This window comes from Opisthocomus hoazin, chromosome 1 (genome assembly GCF_030867145.1).
Source record: "Opisthocomus hoazin isolate bOpiHoa1 chromosome 1, bOpiHoa1.hap1, whole genome shotgun sequence".
In the NCBI taxonomy this organism is placed as follows: Eukaryota; Metazoa; Chordata; class Aves; order Opisthocomiformes; family Opisthocomidae; genus Opisthocomus; species Opisthocomus hoazin.
In genome coordinates this window covers 12,730,627-12,756,915 of record NC_134414.1, presented here as the reverse complement: position 1 = coordinate 12,756,915, position 26,289 = coordinate 12,730,627, and the positions used below count along the sequence as shown (strand labels likewise).

The window sequence follows — 26,289 nt, the reverse complement described above, 5'->3', positions numbered from 1 at the left end:
GTTAATTTGAGGCAGATCCCATCAGGATGATTTGTAGCGCGACATCTTTCTTCCTTTCCATCCACATACAGTTCTGCATGAGTAAGAAAAGAAAAAGTCCAGAGGAACTTGAATTCCCTGCTCGTATACATGGGTGGTCAAATCCTTACTATGTCATTTATGGCATGTAGCAAATTTGGGGGTCAGTATGTGTGCATTTTCTAATAAGTCAAAGCTGAGTTTTGAGAAGGGGATAGGACGAGTTTGCATATGCAGATACTTAGATCCACAGACAAAACCCAAATGTGTATTACTGAGGAAGAATACTTTGTCTGATTAGTATCCAAATTAAAATTCTGTAAATTAATAGTTACTGAACCCCAGGCAGAGAAACTCTTAAGTCCATTAATCATCTCAGAGTAGGTAGAAGAATTACCTGAAAGAAGTTTCTGGATGTACATGAAAAATTATAGTACCTAAATGTCGCAGAGCTATTACTTATTCATGCATTTTTCTACCTTTAAGGTTTTTGTTTTGTTTTGGTTTGATTTTTTTCTAGATTGAGTTTTCCTTGTTACCTCCACACCTCTGTTTAAGTCCATTTGGTATCTGGATTTAGGCACGATGGGTTTACATGGTGATGGCCCTTATCTGTACAGTTACATTTTTGGGCTTGATGCCTTGTCAGAAAGGTCTCAGAGAATAAGACATGAGTATAAACAATGTCACAAGTAACACATTTGCTTTTGTAAGAGAAAACCAGTGTTTCGTAGAGCCAAGGTTATCTTTATCCCTGGATAATCCAGAATTCATTTAAAATTAGTGGAGGTATTAACAGTTTGGCAGTGAAGTTTTAGCTCTAAGCTTCTTTTAAGCATGAAATTTTGTACTGCACAAGGAGCAAAACTGGAGATGATGGAGAAACGTATGTCCTGTACTGTAAACTTGAGAAATAAGCTATCCACAACAGGAAAAGCCTAGGGGCCAAATTCTGAAATACCTCATAAAAAAAATTGAAAAGTTGTTGGAAGTTTGCCTGACTAAAAAGCATGTAAGGACATCAAGAGCTAAGTTCATACCGACAAATAAATACAGTAAAAACAAAATCTAAAGTGATGACATTCTAATAAGATTTTTTAAATATCTTGTGCGAATGGTTATGAAACTTTTCTTTATGAGGTGATTTACAGAGCATTTAGAGAAATACAGATATTGTGAAGTATCTTGCTGGCTGACTAAAGAAATCCCTAGAGCTTGTCTGCTCATCATAGAAGTAGAAAATCTAGCAGCTGTTTGACAAACAATTTAAGTAAATCAAAAATAGAATAGATTAATATTTCAGATGCCTTTTGTACTTAGACTTGTTTATTTGATTTGGTTTGATTTTGAACTTAATAATTTTTAGGTCTGTATAAAAACCCCAAGTAAACCTTCACTTTCATTTAAACTTAAAATCTGACTCTTTTGTGTCAAGGGAACACAGAAATTGTTACATTCAAGTTCACTAAATCCTGAGTCCTCCTTCAGCAGATACTTTAAACAGAAAGTGTCAAATCCCTCTCATGAGCAGTGTTTTTCTGATATTATGAAAGTATATTTACTTTATATATAACAGGTATCTACTGACTTTAGCAGAGAAGAAAGTTTTCTCCCATCAGAGGTAGTGCTTCTAGGTTAGCTGCTAGGTCAGGTTAGAGGAAGGTCTAGGAAGTGCATGAGAGCACTCCTAATGAAAAAAACAAGCACAACTTTTAAGCATGAATAAAATTAACACATGGATGTAGTATTAAAGGAAATTAAGTGCCCTGCGTTTTGCCGTCCTATAATTAAGACCAGCTGACTGGCTTGGGTCTGTGCTTTAGCCTAGCAAAATACTGTGTGTGCTGGTAGGGTAGTCTGGAGGGACACAGATGTTGGTGATCCAACTGGAAAGCCTATCGATCCTTTGGCGGTTCTTCCTATGAGCACCTCGCACCACTGGGAGCTAGGCAGCACGAGTCTGGAGATGGTCCATACTTTTTTTCTCAAGGATGATGAAGATGGAGCCTTTTGTGCCATTCAGGTTCCTTGCTCATGCATTTGTCAGCTCAGCGCAGCATTAACTGGCAATGTGTCCACATACCTTTGGAAGACGTGGAGAGGCAGCCTTGGACAGAAACGTTGCTCTACTGCCTTTTACTCCTTCACAGACGAATGGGATGCTTGCGTCCTGAGCGTCCCATAAGGTTGTGGTTTGTTCTTTCCACTAGCTAGCCACTTGAAATGCATAAATTAGACGGGTATTACTAGGATTGAACTTTTGTACTATGTTGTGGGGAGTTGGACTCGATGATGCTTGTAAGTCACAGAATCACAGAATCACAGAATCACAGAATAGTAGGGGTTGGAAGGGACCTCTGTGGGTCATCTAGTCCAACCCCTCTGCCGAAGCAGGGTCACCTACAGTAGGCTGCACAGGATCTTGTCCAGGCGGGTCTTGAATATCTCCAGAGAAGGAGACTCCACAACCTCCCTGGGCAGCCTGTTCCAGTGCTCCGTCACCCTCAGAGGGAAGAAGTTCTTCCTCATGTTCAGACGGAACTTCCTGTGCCTCAGTTTGTGCCCATTGCCCCTTGTCCTGTCACTGGGCACCATTGAAAAGAGCTTGGCCCCATCCTCCTGACACCCACCCTTCAGATATTTGTAGGCATTTATAAGGTCCCCTCGCAGCCTTCTCTTCTTCAGGCTGAACAAGCCCAGTTCCCTCAACCTCTCCTCGTAGGGGAGATGCTCCAGTCCCCTCACCATCCTTGTAGCCCTCCGCTGGACTCTCTCCAGTAGCTCTTCATCTTTCTTGAACTGGGGAGCCCAGAACTGGACACAGTACTCCAGATGGGGCCTCACCAGGGCAGTGTAGAGGGGAAGGAGAACCTCCCTCATCCTGCTGGCCACACTCTTCTTGATGCACCCCAGGATCCCATTGGCTTTCTTGGCAGCCAGGGCACACTGCTGGCTCATGGTTAACCTGTCATCCACCAGGACACCCAGGTCCCTCTCCGCAGAGCTGCTCCCTGCCAACTTGAGATACTCTATGAAATGTAATGTGTCTGCTGGTACTCAGCAAGTTTTTTTTTTACCTTGCTTGAACTGCAGAGGCAAAGAAATACTGACTAGTCTGTAGAAGTGTATCTTGGTAGTGCATAGCAGCAATAGAGTAGCAATTGGGCTATTACAGACTTACAATAAAACAAATAAAGTAATTTCACACTATTTATTCAACAATGTATATATTTTATGCAACATTATACGTATTTTACACTTACAACTACTGGTCTATTTACAATCCTAAGACATCTATTACAGTGAAGATTTGTATTTTCTTGTGCTGCAAGAGTAAAATCAAGGAACAAATGCTCATAGATTGAGACCTAAACAAAAAGATTGTTTTGAACACTGAGAGTAATTTAAAAACTGAGACTGCAGGGAGTGAAGTAGCAAATGGTGAAATACAGATGCAGAGGAATTAGTGGGTGTGGGTTTGTGGTTTATGTTACAGAAGCTAGACCCCAGATGACCAGAATGATCCTTCTTGGCACTGCAGCTAACCAGTGATGTATCCTGACCATCCCACAGTGTTATGGTGGTTTTTTTCCACTAGCTAGGCTGCAGGTGTTTGGACTTGTACAACAAGGAGTATAAGGGAATGGAAAGTGAAAGGGGAAAGTGTTTGGGATATGTTTCTGGAGCTGAGCTGCTTGCAAGGAGTCAGCTCTGCAATGGGAGGGCTCTGGCTGAAGCAATGAGTATTCAAGGCATGGTGGTCTTGCCTTGATTATCCAGACACCCTTGATACTTAAATCATGTTCCACGGTTAGGATTTCAGAGATGTTATAATGTCTGCTGATGTCTTCCAGTTAAATTAGGACAGCTGTAAGGCCAAGCCTCTAACAGGGAAAGCTTTTAGACAAAACCCAATCTCTAAAGTAACACAAAACAGAAAAATAAACAGAGCCACATTAGAGATCTCCTGGCCTTTGAGGCAGAGATGTGTTTAAAAGAGTAACTCCTCTGATCAAATTTTCCTCTGAAATTTGCTTCTTATAAGATTCATTAGTTAAAACAAGGGTAACCCAGTGTAAGAGTTCAACTCCTATGAGTCAGACCAAGGTCTAACTACAATTTTTTGGCCACCTTTATATACCATGCCTGTGTTTGTCATCACTCCTCTCCATTTTCTAATGTAGGAATGAATCATTTTAGGAATGTTTTTGTCATTTCTGTATGAAACCAGACAAGCTACAGCTTACTGGGCTTCTGAGGTTCACATCTTCATGTCAGTTGACAAGGTTGAAAACCTTTTTTTTTCTTTTTTTTTTTTTTTTACCTGTGTGGTAGCGATAATAGGTGCTAAGTCTTTAATGTGTTTTTCTTGGTCTATGTAAGGGTTTGTCTGAGTCTGGAGCAGGAGTGGGCTGGTGGAACAGGACTCGCGGTGCAGCTGGTTCACCCTGGCAAGCAGGCAGGCAGAGGCATGGAAACAGGTCAGGGGCTCAGCAGTGTCGACAGTCCCTGCCTGGATGGCTTTAGGATCATATCCAGGCTTTTCCCCCAAAGTGAAAGCCTTCTTTGAAGGAGTTTTCCTTTGTTAAAACAATCTCCAGAATGAGCTTTTTAGTTCCAAAGGTGAGGTTTCTCTTTGTTCTTCTGGATCTTCTGTGTAACTTTGGGCACTATTCAGGCCACCTGCCACAGCACCACACACAGAAATTGGTGTTTACTGTGGTGCATCAGCTTGAGAGCAGTATCTTCGCAGGAGCTTCTAAGGAGCTTCATTTGCAGAGCTGCATGAGGGTACATAACTTGGGCATCCCTTTCATCTTATTTTTTCTGAGAATAGATATTCTACAGTATTATCCTGATGTATGCATCAGCACTTCTGTGACAGCATTGTAATCAAAACCTAACACCTCTCTGAAGAGTCTTCACAATTCTTGTGGTAGAGATGTACAGAAGAACTGGAAACTTTCAGGAATTAACTTTCTAATTTCTCACTAGTTTGCTGTTGACTCACCCCAGCTCCCTGCACTCCGAGCTTTAATAAGACTTCTTTTTACAATATTTCAATAGTATTTAAATACCATTAAAATTATTTCAGTAAGGTTTGTCCTGATTCTTGTTCTGGGCAGGATTCTTGACTGAGAGTAGATACCAGTGATGTTAAATATTCAGGATATTCTGAGCTGGAAACACAGATGCTGATAACATAGTTTTAATTTGCTATGCGTTATGCTCTCATATGCACGGATTTCTCCACTGCTCATCACCTCCAGTAGGTTTTTATACCAATATAAAGTGGATGTAAAGTATTACCATTATGATCTAACAGTTGTTAGTTCACTCACTTTGTGAGGCATAGAGATCATCTGAGTATAGTGTTCACAATGTAAAACTGATAAATAAAATCCATTTCAAGTATGTATTAATCTACTAGTGCATTAAACATTAAATTATTAAGATTATTAAAATTATCATCTATATTTTATCTCAGCATAGAAATAAATAGTAGAGCTACAGCTATGGGTGAGTGTAATTAATTTGGTGGTTTATAAGCATAAAGTTCTCCCGGGATTGTTGCAAATTCCCTATGTGATAATTTGCATTTGTATTTCCAGTTAGCTTGAAAAAAAAAGGAAAAAAAAATATGGAAAGGTGTTTTTTTGTCAAGGCATAGGATAATCTGTATGCCATAAGTTTTATCTGCATGTAAAATACTATTCTCACTGCTTTAAAAGTGAGAATACATAAGAAAATAAAATAAAAATAGACATGGTAAACTTGCTCACATGTGATTAGCAGCTCTGAGGAAAGCTACCAACTTTCCAATGCTAAGAACATAGTTTGGTTTCTCCGGGGTTGCAAATCTGCACAGCTTTATTAAATTTAACAGAATTCCTTTGGTTTTCAGTTGGTTTTGGAGGGTGGCCAAATGCTTGCAGATAACCTGCTCCTACCTGTAAAATCTTTCACTTTTTTATAAAGATATAGATAGCTTGAGGTTAGAATAAAATTAACATAGCTTCATGTAATTACACTGTCTACCACGGTTAATTTGTGTACTGTAGCATTTTTAATCAAACGAGCATGCAAACAGGGTTCATTTAACTCTTCAAAATGCAGAAAGAACTACTGAAAAACTTACCGCTTGTGACCTTTTGTTTAACAATGTCTAATGTCCCTTCTCATTACAGACTATTCAAGTTAGTGATCTACCTGTGTGAAAAACATTGTTTATTTATGTAAGAGGAATTAAGAGAAAGTATTTTTGTTATTTCAAGATTGGCTAATCTTTACAATTTCCTCTTGGGCAGTATACTGGGCAGTAAGGGGCTGCGTGCAGTTAATAGTCACCAGATTCATTCTTAAGGCTCCCAGATTAAAAGGAGCAGGGGGAAATCCAAATACTATTTTCCAAAACACATTTAAAAAAAAAAATTAATTGTTTTTGTTCACAGCTGCAGAGACAACATCATATGTTGCTGAGGTCACTTTGATACACCTTTATTTGGCCAAGGCTCATGTGATTAATCTCTTGATTTCCAATTCAAGAGATTGCTTCAGCTTGTACTTGTCTTCACAGAACATAAATAGATGTCAGTTTAAATGTGTGTATGAGCTGACTGTAATAAGGATCATGAAGCAGTGTTTAGCTGTGCAGTGTTTTAAAGATGAGATATGACAAATTAAAAGTAAAATAGGTGATCAGAGACTTAGGTATGTAAAATGGACAAGAGGATCATAATTCACAAGATTTTTTATGTGGTTTCTCATAAAATCCTAATGGAGGAATTGATGAAATATGGAGTAGATGAATGGACAGGGAGGTGGGTGGAAAAGTGGCTGAACTGCTGTACTGAAAGGATTGTGATGGCAGATGTCATTGCTGAGCCACTCTCCATCATCTCTGAGAGGTCCTGGAGGACAGGAGAGGTGCCCGAGGACTGGAGAAAGGCCAATGTCACTCCAATATTCAAAAAGGGCAAGAAGGAAGACCCAGGGAACTACAGGCCAGTCAGCCTCCCCTCCATCCCAGGAAAGGTGATGGAGCAGCTTATTCTGGAGGCCATCATGAAGCAAGTGGAAGAAAAGAAGGTTATCAGGAGTAGTCAGCATGGATTCACCAAGGGGAAATCATGCCTGACCAATCTGATAGCTTTCTACGATGACATGACTGGCTGGGTAGACGAAGGGAGAGCCGTGGATGTTGTCTACCTTGACTTCAGCAAGGCTTTCGACACAGTCTCCCACGATATCCTCCTAGGGAAGCTGAGGAAGTGTGGGCTGGATGAGTGGTCGGTGAAGTGGATAGAGAACTGGCTGAATGGTAGAACTCAGAGTGTTGTCATCAGCGGCTCTGAGTCTAGTTGGAGTTTGGTAACAAGTGGTGTCTCCCAGGGGTCAGTACTGGGCCCAGTCTTGTTTAACTTCTTCATCAATGACCTGGATGAAGAGTCAGAATGTACCCTCAGCAAGTTTGCTGATGACACCAAACTGGGAGGTGTGGTAGACACACCGGAAGGCTGTGCTGCCATTCAGCGTGACCTGGATAGGCTGGAAAGCTGGGCAGAGAGGAACCTGACGAGGTTCAACAAAGTCAAATGCAGGGTCCTGCACCTGGGGAGGAACAACCCCATGCACCAGTACAGGCTTGGGATGGACCTGCTGGAGTGCAGCTCTGCGGAGAGGGACCTGGGTGTCCTGGTGGACGACAGGTTAACCATGAGCCAGCAGTGTGCCCTGGCTGCCAAGAAAGCCAATGGAATCCTGGGGTGCATCAAGAAGAGTGTGGCCAGCAGGACGAGGGAAGTTCTCCTTCCCCTCTACACTGCCCTAGTGAGGCCCCATCTGGAGTACTGTGTCCAGTTCTTGGCTCCCCAGTTCAAGAAAGATGAAGAGCTACTGGAGAGAGTCCAGCGGAGGGCTACAAGGATGATGAGGGGACTGGAACATCTCCCCTACGAGGAGAGGCTGAGGGAGCTGGGCTTGTTCAGCCTGAAGAAGAGAAGGCTGCGAGGGGACCTAATAAATGCTTATAAATATCTGAAGTGTGGGTGTCAGGAGGATGGGGCCAAGCCCTTTTCAGTGGTGCCCAGTGATAGGACAAGGGGCAATGGGCACAAACTGAGGCACAGGAAGTTCCGTCTGAACATGAGGAAGAACTTCTTCCCTCTGAGGGTGACTGAGCCCTGGAACAGGCTTCCCAGGAAGGTTTTGGAGTCTCCTTCTCTGGAGATATTCAAGGCCCGCCTGGACGCGGTCCTGTGCAGCCTGCTGTAGGTGACCCTGCTTCAGCAGGAGGGTTGGACTAGATGACCCACAGAGGTCCCTTCCAACCCCTACTATTCTGTGATTCTGTGATTCTGTGATCAGTAGTACAAAGTCCAGCTGGAGGCCAGTCAGTAGTGATGTACCTTAGGGGTCAATACTGGTTTACAAACAAAATCAAACTGGGAAGAGTGGTTGATACACTAGGTGGTTGTGCTGCCATTTGAGGGACCTTTAGAAGCTGGAAAAATGGGTTGACAGTAACCTAACGAAGATCATGAAAGGGAATTGCTAAATGCTGCCTCTGATGAGGAATAACCCCAGGTACAAGTACATGATGGGAACGGACTGGCTGAAAAGCAGGTCAGTGGAAAATGACCAGGGGTCCTGCGGAACACCAGGTTAACCACGAGCCAGCAACGTGCCCTTGCACCAAAGAATGCCAACGCCCTCCTGGGCTGCATTAGGCAGAGCATTGCCAGCAGGCCAAGGGAGGTGTCTCTTCTCCCTGCTCAGCACTAGTGAGATAGATATGGAGCAGTAGAACAGGTTGCCCAGGGAGGTTGTGGAGTCTCCTTCTCTGGAGATATTCAAGACCCGCCTGGACAAGGTCCTGTGCAGCCTGCTGTAGGTGACCCTGCTTCGACAGGGGGGTTGGACTAGATGACCCACAGAGGTCCCTTCCAACCCCGAAGATTCTGTGATTCTGTGATATCTGGAGTTCTGTGTCATGTTCTGGGCTCACCAGTACAAGAGAGCCATGGACATATTGGAGCACAAGGGGCCATGAAGGAACTGGAGCATCTCGAACTTGAGAAGAGGCTGAGAAAGTTGGAACTGATGGAAGAGTAAAGAAAATAGAGCCAGACTCTTATGAGTGGCACCCAGTGACAGGACAACACAAACTGAAATACAAAAGGTTCCATCTGAATATAAGAGAAACCCCACTTTTTCTGTGACGGTGGCACAGGTTGCCCAGAGTAGCTGTGGAGTCTCCATCCTTGGAGACACAAAAAGCACAACTGCACGCTGTCCTGGGCCACCTGCTCTTGCAGATCCTGCTTGAGGAGGAGGATTGAAGTAACCAGTCTCCAGAGGTGCTTTCTAGTCTCAGCTATCCTACGATTCCGTGATTTTATGAAGACGGTTAAATATATAAGAAGATCTTTTCAGTGCACTTCATTACACATGCCCAGTGGTCTGTTAATAACATGGGAAAGTTTACCTACTTTCATGATTAAGCTTCTGAAAAACTGTCTTTGAATATTTTCTTAAGCTTTTGGAATAAATTCTCGAACAGCCTGGAAAAAGCCACAATTTGGAGACATAATTGTGTTTACAGAGACAAGAGAGGTAAAATAAGTGTTCTATGCAGTAAAAACATAATGTTCAAAGTTAAAATTACAGGTCCATAGGAAAGTCTTAAGCCGGAAGAGGCCCTGTTATCCAGGGACCTGTGAAGCTGAATTAGCAAGAGAGACTGCACCATATCTCTGGCTGTCTGTTCCATCGTGAAGAGCATTTGTCTTAAGTCCACATGAATTTTCCACTGAAGCAACTTGTATCCCCGATCTCTTGTCTTTTTACTCTGCATGGTAGTGAAGAGAGCACCTTCATCTTCTCTATAGCTATTTTTTGGGTATTGAAAGACAGTGATCTCCCTGAGCCTTCTTTTCTGTGGGTTACATAAGCACATTCCCTTTTTGACCTCTCTTTTTTATGTCAGGTTCTCCAATCCTCTCATCATCTTGGTGACCCTTCACTGCACTGACTACAATCTTTCTTTCTCTTGAACTGGGGGAAATTCACACTGTGTGGCCTAGATGATGAGCGTGTTTCTTCTGGTAGAATTTAGCAGCACAATACGGTATTTCCAGAGCTCTCTGAGCAACTCTCATACCCAGTTATAGGTATCAAAATAGGCTTCCTGAAGTCTAAAAAGAAATACGTTTCTTTTTTATTGGATAATTTTTCAAAGTAGTGAAGAAAGGAGTTAGTCACAAGGGTAATGTAAAAGATAACAGGTTTGAACCTATTCTGGCTGGAGACAAGGGGTATTCTGCCATTAACTCTAATGGAGGGAGGGAATGACAGACAATTTTATGGAAGATATGCTGAACTGGGACTGTGCATAGCTGGACTAAGAAAATCACTCAACCTCCTGTGAAATGCAGAGAGCCCTGGGACAGCCCAGACTGAAAAATAAACTCTGCTAAAGGCTCTTACAGAAGCCCCCAGGAGAATGTGTCTTTTTGCTGCCAGTATGCAACTTTCTAGCTGAGAGGCTGCTTAGCTACTTTATGTGGAAAATTGGTCTTGATATTTTTGTTGGAAGCCATTGCAACTAGCCACAGCAAATACTGGCCTCATTGTGTGAGGTTTGCCTGTATCCCTCCCTCGATGTCATTTTATTGACGGCTAAGACTTGCTGAAATAATTCTGACTCTGAAGTTTCTGTACCAGATTTTTAAAGGAAAATTTGAAAGATTACAAGGAAATCATGTGAGTCTGTCTAGTAATCAGTACTCTTAACAAGAATGCTCTTCCCCTGCAGGAAAATGGAGTGACTAGCCAGAACACTGTATTCGCTGTTCTAGGTTTGCCAAGATGATTCTGTGATTCTATGTAGAGAATACTAACCTTTTACCTGTGTCTGCTGCTAAATAAGGAACTGATAGGAACTGATCCTCAGCCCTGAGGCCAGTGCTTTCCCACTCCACAACAGATTATCTTGGGAATGATAATGGCAATGCTCCAGAACAGAGCCCAGAAGTGTCCTCACAAGCACAGTGGATGATTGAGTACTTGGTGCTTGGATTCACTACCTGGGCCTCTTTAGTTTATGATATAGGTGTATTCCTTGAGTTCAAGCCCTGTCCTCAGAATTCATACTTGTCTGTAGGACTAGAAGAAAACAAACAGTATTGTCATCTGTTGGGTGTTGGATCCATGATGGAGTTTGGATCAATTATTAACAGGTTCTAAGAAAGGTGTCAAAACTCAGTAGTAATATCCTAAATTAAATTAAATTTATCAATTTAAAAATTAAATCAGAAAGAAACCAATGGTGTTGGTGTATAGAAGGAAAGTGAAGAATCTCTTCTGGAGGAATAGTTGTTTGTCCTGTTCATGTGTGAAATCATTTGGTGTACCTGAAAAAACTGTCCAGACAGTGCATTTGAAATCTTCCTGTAGCTAACAAGGAACGAAACTGAAGGGGCTCCTAAGGTCTTTGACATGACCTTACTGGAGATTTTTAGATACTATGGTGTGGATAAGACTGTAAATAATACCATTCCTGTGTTGATAGTCACAAGTAAGTAGCCCTGAGGTGGGGGCATAGGTGCAGAGTAAGATAACAGTGGCTGTAAAGTTATTTTTAGGATGTGCCATGCAATCTGGTGTTTTTCCTTTGCAAACGCTAAGCTTTTGTGAAGTGCAGCAAAATCTCAGTTCCCATTTAGAAGAAAGCATCAGTTGTGTGAGAATGATCATCTTGAAAATGTGTGCCCTGACATTAAAGAACAGAAATCTCTTAAATGCCTTGATTTGGGAGTGATGGGGCAGTTCCTGATTTTGAATGAGAAGTGTCAATAGTAGCGGGAGTATTTCTGTACTCTCGTATCTTCAGTTGGTATTGTTGCTGAGTAATGCTTAGCGAAGTGGCTGTTCCAAATCACACTCCCAGACAAGCCACTCTGTGACCAGAAGAGAGGGGAGACTAGCCATGCTCAGCTTCCTGAACTGCGCTGATGGTAGGCTTGCTTTTTAAAGGAAATAGCTGCTGGGGTGGCTGCTCAGAATGACCTATTTATACTAGGTTCTGTCTTAACAACTGTACTTTGAATGCATTTTGTTGTTTTCTTGTTACTCAGAAGTGGTCCTTAATATAATCAATATTTTTAGTGCCCTACAGATACCAAAGCAACGTTTGGGGTCCACCTTAAAGTAGTAGGAGACTGGACAGGTATGTAGAAAAACAATTCTTTTTCAGAGACAAATACCTTTACTTGATCTGTTATCCCTTTCTGGCTTCAGCATGATTGTACCTTGATTGTGGTGTATTCTCACTAGAGAGCATTCATGCGTTTTCCCAAAGCTGTTTTTGTTACATTCTTGATGCAACCCCTGCTTTATTCAGGTGTACATTTCTTCAGATGACAACATGTTTTTCCAACTACTAACAGATCTGCTGATTGCAGTCTAATAATTTGCAGCGTTCCTCTCTTTCTGGCTCTTTTTCTTACGTTTCGGTAGCCTGCTGCCCCTGTGCAGTGCCGCTGTGCGTAGCAGTGTCTGCAGAAATGCTGAAATGTGTGGCTCCCAGATAAGCGGATTTTGATGCCAGCAGTTTGGGTGGCTGCCAGGTTAATTAAGCCTATGGTACACTGAGATTACAGGTTGCTTTCATGTTCTTTCGTGCTCTTCCATTGCTCTTTGAATGTCCTCCAGACCGGGGGGTGTAAACCAGGATTCCCCGCAGAGGAGAGCGGTAATTTGCTGCTCTCTGTGACAGTTGTATACTCAAGTGATAATTGTCATTTTTACTTGGCGGCTGACTTTCTTCTTGCTTAGCATAGCATTTCCTTGTAAGGAAGACAAATACACAACACCATCTTGTTCATCTCTTAGGAAGAATTGTTCTCCATGTTAATTTGTATTGGCTTGTGTATCTGTGGAACTGAGTCAAATGAGCTTTTTTTCCTAAAAGGGATTAAATGAATTCAGGAGGAATAACTCCATGAATATCTATTCAACTTGTTGGTCTGGCTGCATATTTGGCTGTGGAAGTCGCCAAAACTTGTAATAGGCAAAGACTGGGAGGGCAATGCCATATGCATGTATGCTCCGTAATCACCCTGATTTTCTGTTCTTGCTAGAAGTATAGGACGGTGGCCAGACAGAGTCAGATTAAGGGCCTAATTAACTTCTGGTCTGCCCCAGTATAGTGGCTCTTTTGTTGTTAAGCATCATTCCTACCTGGGAGAGGACAGGAGGCTATTAGGACAAGTGGGGTGGAGAAGCAGTAGCTAAATGAGTTTTCCAAAAGAGGTGACATCTTTGAAGTTTTCTGATTGCCTCTGTGGTGTGAATGGCTCTCTATTAGCATTTAAATGTTATTCTCCCAACTCAGCATCTGTATTCTCCATTGAGAGGCATGGCTGCCTAGGAAGGACTGTATGAGATTCAGGACATTGTCACATTAGAGACACCATTTGTTGCATTAATTTTGCTAAACAGGGATATCTGTCCCAGGATCAAATGTGCTGTTGAGAAGCAGGTGGCTTACCCAACCCTTTATGTCACATCTGTACCATGGAGCCCCATTCTCACTCGATCCCTTAAGCCCTGTGACAATTAATGATCTCTAATCCGCTGACTGTTTGAGGAAAGAGTATTATATTTGCCACGTTTCTTATAATCTTTCTTTAGAATGCTCTAATGGCTGCTTCTGCAGACAGGATATTCGGCTGGAGGAGTCTTAATGCGACAGTGTCATTAGAGCTTGACTCATGACCTATTCTCTCAACCTTTATCCTATTTATTCAGATTCTCTTTTACATCACATTTTCATATTCCTGACAGTTCATGCCTGACACCAAAGAGAGTTAACAATTTATTTCAGAGAACTCAGTTACAAGCCTAAATTAAAAGGATACAAGAACAGTACAGCTGTGCTGTGAAATGCAGAGAAGAACCAGTTAGTTTGGGACATTTCTTCTCTCACTGGCTTCAGTTTCTGCTGCCTGCACCTGGGAGGTGTGGTGAAGGAGCAATCTCCTGCCATTAGCTGTAAGGACTTGAGGGGGGGTACACACTACTGGCAAGCCAATTCTGCAAGTTATGTTTCAGGTCAAGTCTCTGACACCAAGTCTTATGTTTTGAAAAATTAATAGAATACTTCATGGCCTCAGTGATTTTGTTTTGTAGGTTGAAAAGCAACTGCATGTCGAGAGAAAGGATAAGGGGTAATAGAATTGTTAGCTTCTGAAGAGAAATTGCTGTTAATGGGAAGTCATTTATTGCCCATATCCCAGTGCAGATCATTTTAGATGTCCAATAGAAGAAGCTGCAACAAGCAGCTTCTGATAAAGGTAGCCACTCTAGAAATATTTTTTTTTGCATAGGAGCAGATACTTAGTAGATTTTCAGGCAATACTGTTATTTACTTTTTAAGGCAATGATTTGAATAATGAAAAACACAGGACAGAAAAAGTAGGGAAGAGAGGAAGAAACCTCAGAAATGGTAGCTCCGAGACCTTTGCAAATCAAATGGTAATCCAGACCCCTAAGTGATGTATTTCTTGCTGCACTGAAATCAAATGGTGCTGTCTGTGCTTAGAAGAGCTGAGAACCTGCCCTTCTCAAAAGCAGATTTAGATAAAGGCACAACATTCCCTCCCATTATGTAGGCAGCGGCATCCTTTAGATAAATTTCCAATACAAATCTGAGGTCTTTCACTTCTTGTCCATGTTATCGTGGTGTTAGTAACTGCATTGTGCTTAGCTTTCATCACAGAAAACAGAGACACACAGGCACTGGCATTGCTGTAATATGCCCTCAGATGCCTGTGTAGCAGATACTTTCACCTGAAATACTTCCCTTGACTCCTTTAGTAGACTTCTGACCTGTTCATGTGTCTAGTTTAGGATGAGATGAGCCAGGTGCCATGTATACCTTTTTCTCTTCATTTGTTGTAAAGAGAGTCTAGATACATCACTACCTCAGAGACAGTTAGTTTAGTTAATTGACAATTAGTGGTAATTTTTCCCACGTAAACTTCCTAATGTGATTTTTCCATCTTTTGCCATGTGTATTGGGTATGGTGAATATGGGAACAGCTTTTATAGGCCTTCCTAAAGAGTGGGTTTGTGATAATGTAATTACTATCCTTGTGCTAATGTGTGACTACTGAAGTCAGCACCTAATGTATTAACAAAACATTTTGTGGCATTGTGGTGACTCGTACTATTAGTGCAAATATTTCATCATATTACAGAGGTGAAACCTATGGCTGTAGACCACAGCTTGGGTAGCCTGTCAGGACTTAGACACCCAAGTTACAATGGGTTTACTGTGGCTGATCCATGTTAATTGCAAATGTGAAGTCCTGCAGGTTGACTTAGCCCTGTGGCTCTGAGCTGCCAGCGCATCTTCCTCTGCAGCTGCCTGGCCGTGATTGCAGCTGAGCTGGTGGATGGCGACTTTAAACTCTACACTCACATCGAAGTCCTTGCAATGGCTTGTGCATGGATCAGAGCTGTGAGATCCATGGATTAGCTAATAAGCTGATCTTGTTACTAGCCTACCCTCTAAACGCATTTCGTTCTGCTTTTCTCGTAGCCCTGTGGTCACCTATTTCTCCCTCAGCTTTGAAAAAGAAGTTGGCTTAGTATTTACAAGAGGGTTTTTGAAAGTTTTTTTGTCCCACTTACTGTGTAGTTTGTCCTCAGTGTTGTCATCTATCAGCCTTACGCTTCCTCTATCCTTACTGCTGCCTGAAGTACTACGGCTTGTTTAGCTTCAAAGCTGACATTTCATCTGGCACCTCCGGAGGGAAAAAGAGAGGCCACAGGCCATGCCTTGTGCCCAACCACTTGACAGCAGTGAAAAAACCCCACGGCAGTGTATCAGGACAATGTGTCTCATTCATAAGACAAACCTCAGGGTGTGAGACAGAAAGTGATATTGATGATGCCAAAATAACAGACTTCTGAAGCCATGCTGCATGTTTTTGTGGAAAACAAATACACAGCACTCAGAGGTGTTAAGGTGAACTGCGTGCCTTAAGGCAGTAAAACATTGCTGTTATGTTGCAGTGTGTTGCTTGTACAAATTGATGTGGGACTGTGTTGAAAACACTGCTGCTGTTCTGCGCTCTACTGTAATTTTTATCTTGTAGTGACATCACCCTGCTGTCTAGCTGAGTATGAGGTGGTCACAAGGCCTGTCCACCCTTCTGAGCAGCGTGGTATTTATTGCGGGGATGCCGTAAGAGCACTTTAACACCACCTATTGAATCTGAGACTTTTGTCCTGTAGGTTACTAGATGTCATGGCAGCAAGAGGTATTGATGTGTGCAGGAACTCTCCAGCTGGAGCCGGAACCGACAGATCACGGAGCTGCGATCTGCATTGCCTTAGGAAACTCTAGGTCTTGTCAGAAAATATGTATCTTTGCTTAGTTCTTCCTGCTACAGATGAGGATAGACATAGTCATTAGGACATTTAGGTACTACCTTATTTTGAATCTTGACAGATATTGTCATAGTCGTTTTCTCTGGAAGGTCCAGATTTGGAGCAGGAAGTTTCAGAGGTAAAAAAAACTCAACGTTTTCCAGTTAAAACCAACAATTTTCCAGAAAATGGAAAATGTATGAAAGCATGGATCTTTTTTAACTCCCTATGGACTAAAACCTGAGACAGCAAAGAGTACATAACCCAAGTTTTTTATTTTTAAAGAGAAAAAATTTTTAAGGCAGTTATTTGGGATTTTGGAGGCTGACTAAGGATTTTTTGCATGCTTACCAGAAGAAAATAAACATACCTTTTGAATGGCTCTGAAGGAAAAATGTTCTAAACTTGCTGGACTGGGAGGATTTGTCAAATTGTTCAGGAGTATCGAAGTGACCTTGTTAAGCCCTTGCACCTCCTGGTTTAGAGAATGCCTGAAGCATCCCAAGGCTCGCTGTGCTTTGCTGGAATTTATCAGTGAGCGCAGGAGCTAGCGAAGAAGCAGTATTTTATTTTCAGTAACCCCAGGGATAGTTTTAGAGATACAGAAGTAGTGGATCGTTCAGTCAATATCTACTATATTCTTAATGGATCTTGATTCAGGCTAGAGGAATGTGTGAAGCAGAAGATGACAAGGAGGAATAAGAAGACTAAAAAGTCTGCCTATAGGATGTGACAAGATTGTCCCAGGATCACCATAACTGCTACTGAGTTTCTTTAACAGTATCTAGTCACTGATGATTAGGAGCTGGTCAACTCTTTTGCTATTACCTCAAGCTCTGTTTGATGTGGGCGTTTTTCATTCCATAGTAACATGTATTTTGTTGTGTTTAGTTATTCCATGAGATCCCTGGCAGGGTGTAAAGGTGTTAATGACATGGTACTGTCGGTTGTTCCAGCAAAAGCAACATGTGGTTTTGGAAGCAGAAGACAGAGGTGGAATAGATGTTATTTTCCTCTGTTAGATTTTATGACTACCGATTCTGATATTGCCCGTGAATCCTACTTACAGTTCTAAGGAAGATATCAGAATTGAGTGCTAAAAAAGTTTCATTGTGTTTCTTTTTATGTAATTTGATATTAGTAATAAACGTAATAGTTGCATTACTGGGAGGTTAAAATGCCTTAACAATATAATTAGCGAAAGTGTGCCATAAATAATACTAGTTTTATTCTTTCTTGCCATTAACATTCATTAATTATTTTATTTATAACTGCAAAAAAGCTCAATAAAAGACAGGATGAAGAGAATGGAGAAAAAGAAGAACAGATTTAGTTTACTGGCTCAATGCTGAAAGCCCCTTTCCTCTGATTAAAGAATTAACAGTGAAGGTGAACACCTCTGAATTTTTGGCTCCAGACTTGGATTGTTTTACATTAGTTGAACTCCAGCTGACTTAGTATCAAAAACAGTATAACTTGAGTCAACTCTGATTTGAACAGTTAGTGAGTTTTACCTCTACAGGGGAAAAAGATTTTTAGCTGAGAAAGTTGCCTGGAAAGAAGTTTTCTCTTACTCCGAACTCCTTTCTTTGTGCATACTGTTATTTGTCAACTTCCACTTTTTGCATATTCCAGGTTTTACTTAATCATGTCATGGACAGGCTGGAAAGTTGGGCAGAGAGGAACCTGATGAGGTTCAACAAGGGCAAGTGCAGGGTCCTGCACCTGCGGAGGAACAACCCTATGCACCAGTACAGGCTTGGGGCTGACCTGCTGGAGAGCAGCTCTGTGGAGAGGGACCTGGGAGTGCTGGTGGAAGACAAGCTGACCATGATGCAGCAGCGTGCCCTTGTTGCCAAGAAGGCCAATGGTATCCTGGGGTGCATTAAGAAGAGTGGCACCAGCAGGTCGAGGGAGTTTCTCCTCCCCCTCTACTCTGCCCTGGTGAGGCCCCATCTGGAGTACTGTGTCCAGTTCTGGGCTCCCCAATTTAAGAAAGATGAGGAGCTACTGGAGAGAGTCCAGCGGAGGGCTACAAGGATGGGGAGGGGACTGGAACATCTCTCCTGTGAGGAAAGGCTGAGGGAGCTGGGCTTGTTCAGCCTGAAGAAGTGAAGGCTGAGAGGGAACCTTATAAATTCTTATAAATATGTGAAGGGTGGGTGTCAGGAGGATGGGGCCAAGCTCTTTTCAGTGTTGCCCAGCGACAGGACAAGGGGCAATGGGCACAAACTGAAGCAGAGGAAGTTCCATCTGAACATGAGGAAGAACTTCTTCACTGTGAGGGTGACAGAGCCCTGGAACAGGCTGCCCAGGGATGTTGTGGAGTCTCCTTCTCTGGAGATATTCAAGACCCGCCTAGACAAGGTCCTGTGCAGCCTACTCTGGGTGACCCTTCTTCGGCAGGGGGTTTGGACTAGATGACCCACAGAGGTCCCTTCCAACCCCTAACATTCTGTGATTCTGTGACATGGCTGAATGATGTAAATTACTGTTATACTTCAATATAATATGCACAGAATGTGTAGATGATGCTGTATTTAAGAACTGGTCCAAGAATACAAGGTTGAAGGGTTCCTTGCTGTGCCTCAGATGTTTTAAGTACCCTTATGAACTACAGGAGTGAAACCTGTGGAGCACATTAACACGTAGTAGCTGATGGGATCTAAATGAACATATTGAAAAAAAAAAGCATAAAGCTACTCTTTGCTTTGAAAAGAGTCACAAGATAGAAAATCTCTGGGACATGTATTTGAGTGGACTGCCAGGCAGATTTCTGGTTTTGTAATCACTATTTATATGTTGTGTTTGCCTATTTAAGAAGATAATGTTGCTGTTCTGGAGGTGGCTGTGTTTCACCATTTTTCTGTGACTCTTAGCTTAGGGAAGCAAATCTTTGCTTAGTCTCACCTTTTTTCTGTTAATCTTTGCTGAGGGATGCTTAGGAAAGTCCCATAATTGTGGTAGTTTCTGTGCAGAGGTACACAGCTGCTTCAAGCAATTAATATAAAAAGGCTGGCTGGACTTTCTGATTCCTTTGTGTGAGCACTTTTAACAAGCTCCAGTGTGGAATGGTTTCCAGAGAAATGGGAGAGTTCACGTCAAAATGCCGGCTCTTCACGCAGGCCTGCACTTCCCTGGGGGAAATAGTGCACTCCTCTAGAAGCTGCTCAAGTTTTGCTGAAGAATCCCAACCATGCATCATCTTTTCTTTTTCCCAGTTCATTGAAATTTCTTCTTCAGGGCAGAAGAAAAAAGCAGACGCACTTCAGACTTGCAGTTACGAGTTACCACAGTTTCACAGAATCACAGAATAGTAGGGGTTGGAAGGGACCTATGGGGATCATCTAGTCCAAACCCCCCCAGCCAAAGTAGGGTGACCTAGAGCAGACTGCACAGGACTGCGTCCAGGTGGTTTTTGGATATCTCCAGAGGAGACTCCACAACCCCTCTGGGCAGCCTGTTCCAGTGTGCTGTCACCCTCAAAATAAAGAAATTCTTCCTCATGTTCACATGAAACTTATGCTTCAGTTTGTGCCCATTGCCCCTTGTCCTGTCGCTGGGCACCACTGAAAAGAATCTGGCCTCATCCTTTTGACACCCACCCTTCAGATATTTATAAGCATTTCTAAGGTCCTCTCTCAGCCTTCCTCAGACTAAACAAGCCCAGCCCAGAACTGGACACAGTACTCCAGATGGGGCCTCACCAGGGCAGAGTAGAGGGGGAGGAGAAACTCCCTCGACCTGCTGGTGCCACTCTTCTTAATGCACCCCAGGATACCATTGGCCTTCTTGGCAACAAGGGCACGCTGCTGCATCATGGTCAGCTTGTCTTCCACCAGCACTCCCAGGTCCCTCTCCACAGAGCTGCTCTCCAGCAGGTCAGCCCCAAGCCTGTACTGGTGCATGGAGTTGTTCCTCCGCAGGTGCAGGACCCTGCACTTGCCCTTGTTGAACTTCATCAGAGTCCTCTCCACTCAACTCTCCATTGTATTTTTTAACTAACAATTGCTAGTTAAAATATCTTAAAAGTAGATTTTAAAGGTTTCTTTTCTGGATCCTTTTCTAAGAGATTCTAAAAATGTTGTAGTCAGTAAAAATACATTTCAAATTTGGAACATTAAAACAATAGGAAAAAGTTCTGTAGGAACTGTTGATATTTAGAAACTTTGTGATCAAAAGACACAGTTACCTTCATGCACTCCCAGCTCTTCCATGATGCTTTAGAATTTCTTAGAATAATTACTATACAGAAATTATCATAACCCAAAAGCAAAACTTGGGGTTGGAATAGTCTACAGATTTTTCAGCTTCAACATTTGGATGTCCGTGGGCTCTTTCTGTGCTGTTTGTGAAAATGAAACTCAACTTTATGATGATGTCATAATTTAGTGTATTTTCGTGTTTTGGTTCCCTGCCCCCACTCCTTTCCTCCTTCGTTTCAGGGCAAGAACCACCACCAGCAGATGTGTGTGCATTTTAGTTGTTGCCTCTTTGTGTGCAGATACTTACAGAAGAAGAGGCTGGCACCTTTGAACCTTCTATTTGGTTGCTCTGTTGTACAAAGTTCGGATTTTGAGACCTGGTGTTTGTCTGGCTCGTTGCTTTCTGCACCCTCTCCACTTCTAACATTCCTTTGAAATACAGAAATGGGCTTGCTTGTCAGTAGAGTTCTCATTGTTCATTTGGGCTGTGGTATGGTTTAAAGTGTAGCTCTTTTTTGCTGTAAAGACCACCAGCAGTGGCGGTTGCTGGACCATTCAGAAGACTGCCTATCATGCTACCTTGTATCGCTCCGTATTCCTTGGCCTCTGTTCCTACCTGTCTGCATATTTCTATGGGTGCCGTGTCTAAGCTTGGATCAGAAGGGAGAGGGGCCACAACTTGATCAGAATTTGTTCTGTGCTCAGTGGTGAACTCTGTGGTAGTTAATTAAAACTCCCACAACATTGCAAATGTCATCATGATCCAATAACGTGATCAAATGACATTTTTACCCTATTTACACAGCAAATATCTTATAGCTCCTTGTTGGCATGATATATAGTGTTGAAACTCTAGTTAGGATATCCTATCTCCTTTATTGCATTTTTTTTCTTCTTCATTCCATAAGCATATTTGCCTTACTTTTCGCCAGCTGCATGTCCGCATCCCAAACTTCAGAATTCCCTGAAACAGGAACCGTTTGTTCCAAAATCTCTTTCTGTTCTAAGAGGCACTAAAATCAGTGCTGGCCTTGTTCATGTGAAGCATATCCTACATCCCAGATTTTAGCATCAATTCTCTACAGCCCTTTGCAACCCAGCTTTGCATTCACATGTCACACACGCCTTCCTGTTGCTCCGTCCAGTCCGTTGACCTTTGTAAATGCGTTGTTTCTTCAGTGCATCAAGCACTAGCTGGAGAATTTGGGTTTCACCATAAGGAAATATAGCCAGTCTGTGATGCAAAAATTTTTGAAGGGCAACTTGCAGCCACAACTCTTCTCTGCCACAGTCCTCCCCTGTAGATCTGTCTCATTAAATATTATTAATAAAATTCTGCCACCAACTAGCTATATTGTTGTCAACTGCAGAAGTGGGATTCCTGGGAAAAAAATGGGCACGTGCTAGCTGCAAAAGTGTTACTTCTTCCTCTAAAGAAACAAGCCAAACCAAACCTTGGAACTTGCACTGAAAGCAACTTGTCACAACAGTGGGCCAACAGCAGGTTTCTAGAACTTGTCAAAATAGATATTCTGGTATATAAATAGAATAGAAGAATTCAGTTTAAAATGTTTATAGCTATACATTTTATATGAACTTAAACCACACACGAAACTGTATGCTAATCGTACCTCAGTACTGGACTATGAACCTCATGGTCCCATGCCTCAAAAATAATGGACACCCCACTGCAGAACACAGATGTGGGGGCAAGTTCCTAATGGGAATGGAGTCAGACTGCCAGTGCAATCCATTTTTTAATATAAAGACGTCCTTTTGTGAGTGTCAGTCCACTAAATTAGTTTGTAATTAAAACCCAATGTTCTTTTTATCAGGCTTTGAAATTTCAAATGCAGCGAGGCAGAAGTGCCTGAAATACTCTATAAAGTTTAAGATGCTGTAAGGTAAATTAATTGCTAGTGCATCCGAATTTTGAGTGAAATTTAAAATGGCGGTTGCTACGTGCTGAACTTGGCATTTCTTAATGAGACAAATGATTCAGTTATCTCAATATTAACTAAAGCGCTGTGAGGAGAAACTGTAGGAGGGAATTCATAGGCTGGAAATCGCCTTCCAGACTGTGCATGGGATTGCAGCCTTGCCCGTTGAGGTACATGGGGTGGAGTGTGCCATGACAGCAATGAACGGCGCTTTGGTATGAAGTGCAGCAGCTGATGGGCAGGGTGCAGCGTGTATTTGGTTTCACTGACATTATAACCCACATTTCTGCAGCTCAGGCATGTTCTTGTTCTTCCTCTTTTCCTGCTTTATTTAAACCGCTTTTTGCTCAGGATGGGGATAAAATGACAGAGCTTGTTTCAAAAAGGATATCATGATACTTCTTATTTGTGTAGTTTGTGACATTTGTAGCAGATTAGACCCAAGTGCAGTATAATGAAATAATATTCCTTGAAAGGCAAGTTTTGTAGAGAAAGGTGGTATCTTTTACTAGATCAGCTGAAACAGCAGGGAAGAAGTAGGTTGTCTGTCAGGCATGCAGCACTTTCAGCAGGTTTGACAAAGAGGCAGCAAAGTCACAGCAAAGAGCAGGGGATGAAATAACATTCCCTGTTACTTTTGAAAACAACTTTTTCCTTGAGAAATATGTGCAATAAAATTGCCTAGTAAATAAATAGAAGATGCCCCCTCCCTTTTTTTTTTTTTAAAGTTGATTTACCTTTTCTGTGAGAAATACTATTTGTTTCTCAAAAAATTCACATGGTCGAGAATGCTGTCTGAAAGCCAAAAATATCACTTGTAAATGCACTCCCCACTGCCTCTTAGGATTTGTATGTCTCCGGCTTTCTTTATCTTCTCTTGGCTGGGTTCCCAGTTTAGGGTATATTTGCTGTAATATGCCGTGGTCTCGCTCTCTCCTGGAGAGAGACAATGCTTGCATCATGGCAGATACAGCCCGGCTGGCAACTCCAGCTGGGAGAAGATATGGACACGTTAGAAAATGCTGCTGTGACTTGCCTGAAATGCTGTATTTTATTTAGATATATGTGCCCACACACATCACTGAACTTTCAGCATTTGGATGTGTTTTTTTACATTTTAATAATTTTTTTCTCTTGAAATCTCAACATCCTATCTAAAGAACATTTTGATTGAAAATGAGTGACCATCTATAGAGAGTAAAATTTGGACAGTGCTGTACGCAAAGCATCACTGCGTTTTTAGTAATTTGAAGGGACCCTATTCTGTATGTAGACACTGATAAGCAGTGGATGACTGCTTAGCTTTGTAACTTACCTGGTACCAGAAAAATTTAAGTTATCCTGTAGTAAATGCCATGTTCATGAGTAAGAGAGAATGCTTCTCTGCTGGGGAGAGAGCCTGGAAGGTCTGTGGATCCAAATGAGCACATTTATGGTTTTACGTGTGTTGGACAACGGGGAACTCGGTGGAGGGTGGGATTTACTGAGGGCTCTTGACAGATTTTTCAGTGTTGAAGGGGGATTTTGGGGAGAGGAGGAGTTTCAGAGATTATTGGCTCTTTTGAGTTTTGCTGAAATGGCTGCTGTGATGGTTTTATTGTACTGTCGATGCTAACTGTCACACCTACAACCTCTGAGAAGCCTCCTCATGTTACGCAAAACGAAAATAAATCAGTGGGCAGTTTGTGCTCTTCATTGCGATAAGTAGTTTTAAGGACTTTCGCTTCCCGTAAATTTAACATATTGCCTTATTCATTAAGCACACTGAAAGTGCCATTTCCTCAAGGAGAACGCCACAGACAGACACGCACATTTTCAGAAACGAAGCTGTGATGTTTTGCTGTGCTTTGCCAAGTGGCCGGTGCCAGCCTGACAGCTCAGGGCTTTCCCTCGAGAATTTCACTTGCACTGTGGTAGCCGAGTGTCTCTTGAGCTTAGCCGTGACTGGTTTGAATAAAGCCAAATTTATAATTAAAGGAGGACATTTTTATAATTTTTGTTATTTGATGTTTGCATTTTTTTAATGGGTTGAGGAGAATATGCTAATTGTGGTTCATTATTAATAAGCATGGCAAATGATATTTTCTCAGTGCGGTTTCCAAATAAAGCAGCATTCCATTAATCCAAACATTTGTTTAAAAATAGTATTTCTTTAAATGCCTCCCATGCACACATATGTACCAGCATTTGCCATTTCTACATGAAGAGATCTTTATCATTTCTGTGCCATTTTGTATTACTGAATTCGTGATCATACATTAATGTATGACTATGCCACGTTATAACTGTTAACTAAAAGGATCAGAAGATAGATCTAATAGATCATAGATCTAATGACAGCTTATAGTTATAAGAATAGGCACAATCGCTTTTTCAGAAAAGTACATGCTAAACCATTTCCTTACAATGATGTGAGGAACTGTATAATCTAAATCATATTAAACCGACAGTTCTTTGTTCTAGTAAATAGTTATCAATGTAGTATTACACAGTAATATTTTCACACTTTTCTCACCTATTAAAAGCTAGAAATACTTATTCTGTTGACTTGAGTAGTAACAGACTTTCTGTCATGTAAAAACGTGTCTACTTAATATTTCATTACATGCATAACATCATGATAGTTGAAGATGTAGACAACATGCGGCAGAAAATGCTGCAGCATATTTTAAGGAGAGTCCACACAAAAGCTAGTGCTAGGTCAGCAAATATATGTATTTTTAAGAAATTCTCAATTAAGGGTAAATGAAAACTACACAGATTGGGTTATATATAGTAGTTTATATTCAGGGAATGGGCTGGCTTAAGTTCTCAAGAATGACTTGTATAATTCAGATGTAAGGAGAAAGAACAGAATTGCTCACAGCAGGATGATATTAAAGCAAACTTTTGATACATTTCCTGATACACTTGTGTGCATTACATTTTATCACCTATCAATAAAAAAAAGAGAAAAACAGTATCTAATGGCTCATTTCATTTGCCAGTCATTCAAATGATTTCCTGCTAAAGTTTTGATATTGCCCTTTGAGAGATGTTATAAGAAATGGAGCCTCAGATGTGATTAGATCTTTGGAAAAAAAGTGTATTTCTTCCTGGTGGATCATCCCCAGCTGACTAGCAAAATTTATGTAGAAAATAGGATCCAGCTGAGCTCTGATCGCTTTATTGTGTGTTATGTTTCAGTGCAACTAGTGCTAGGAATGCTTTTAGAGAAGAACTTTTATGTGTTCTTTGAAAAACACAGGCAGCTGAAAAACACAGGAGAAATTATTTTTATATATAAATGGAGTCCCTTAATACCCTGTTTCTTCTTTTGTTTCTTATTTGGAACTTTGTTACTGTTATTTCTAGCATTTTAGTTTAGCTAAGTGGTTGGCTGGACAGGCATTTCCCCCACAGGGTGTATATCAACGCTGTTTTGTCCCAGCACTGTCTCTAAGTATTCAATGTATTTCAGTTTTCCGTCTGGCCCTCAGCACAGACCCTGAGAACTACTTAGAATAATAGAATCATAGAATGGTTTGGGTTGGAAGGCACCTTAAACATCATCTGGTTTCAACCCCCCTGCCATGGGCAGAAACACCTTCCACCAGACCAGGTTGCTCAAAGCCCCGTCCAGCCTGGCCTTGAACACTGCCAGGGAAGGGGCAGCCACAGCTTCTGTGGGCAGCCTGGGCCAGGGC

At 41.8% G+C, this 26,289-nt stretch overlaps 1 protein-coding gene across 2 annotated transcripts in view; it reads left to right on the top strand.

The window, feature by feature from the left end:
• Window positions 1-26,289, top strand: part of NOX4 (NADPH oxidase 4) — a 115,428-nt gene that overhangs the window by 39,720 nt on the left and 49,419 nt on the right. For both annotated transcript variants that reach the window (XM_075425179.1, XM_075425094.1), the window contains exon 12: window positions 12,187-12,247. In XM_075425179.1, the coding sequence (XP_075281294.1) occupies window positions 12,187-12,247 (61 nt within the window). The remainder of the gene's footprint in view (window positions 1-12,186; window positions 12,248-26,289) is intronic.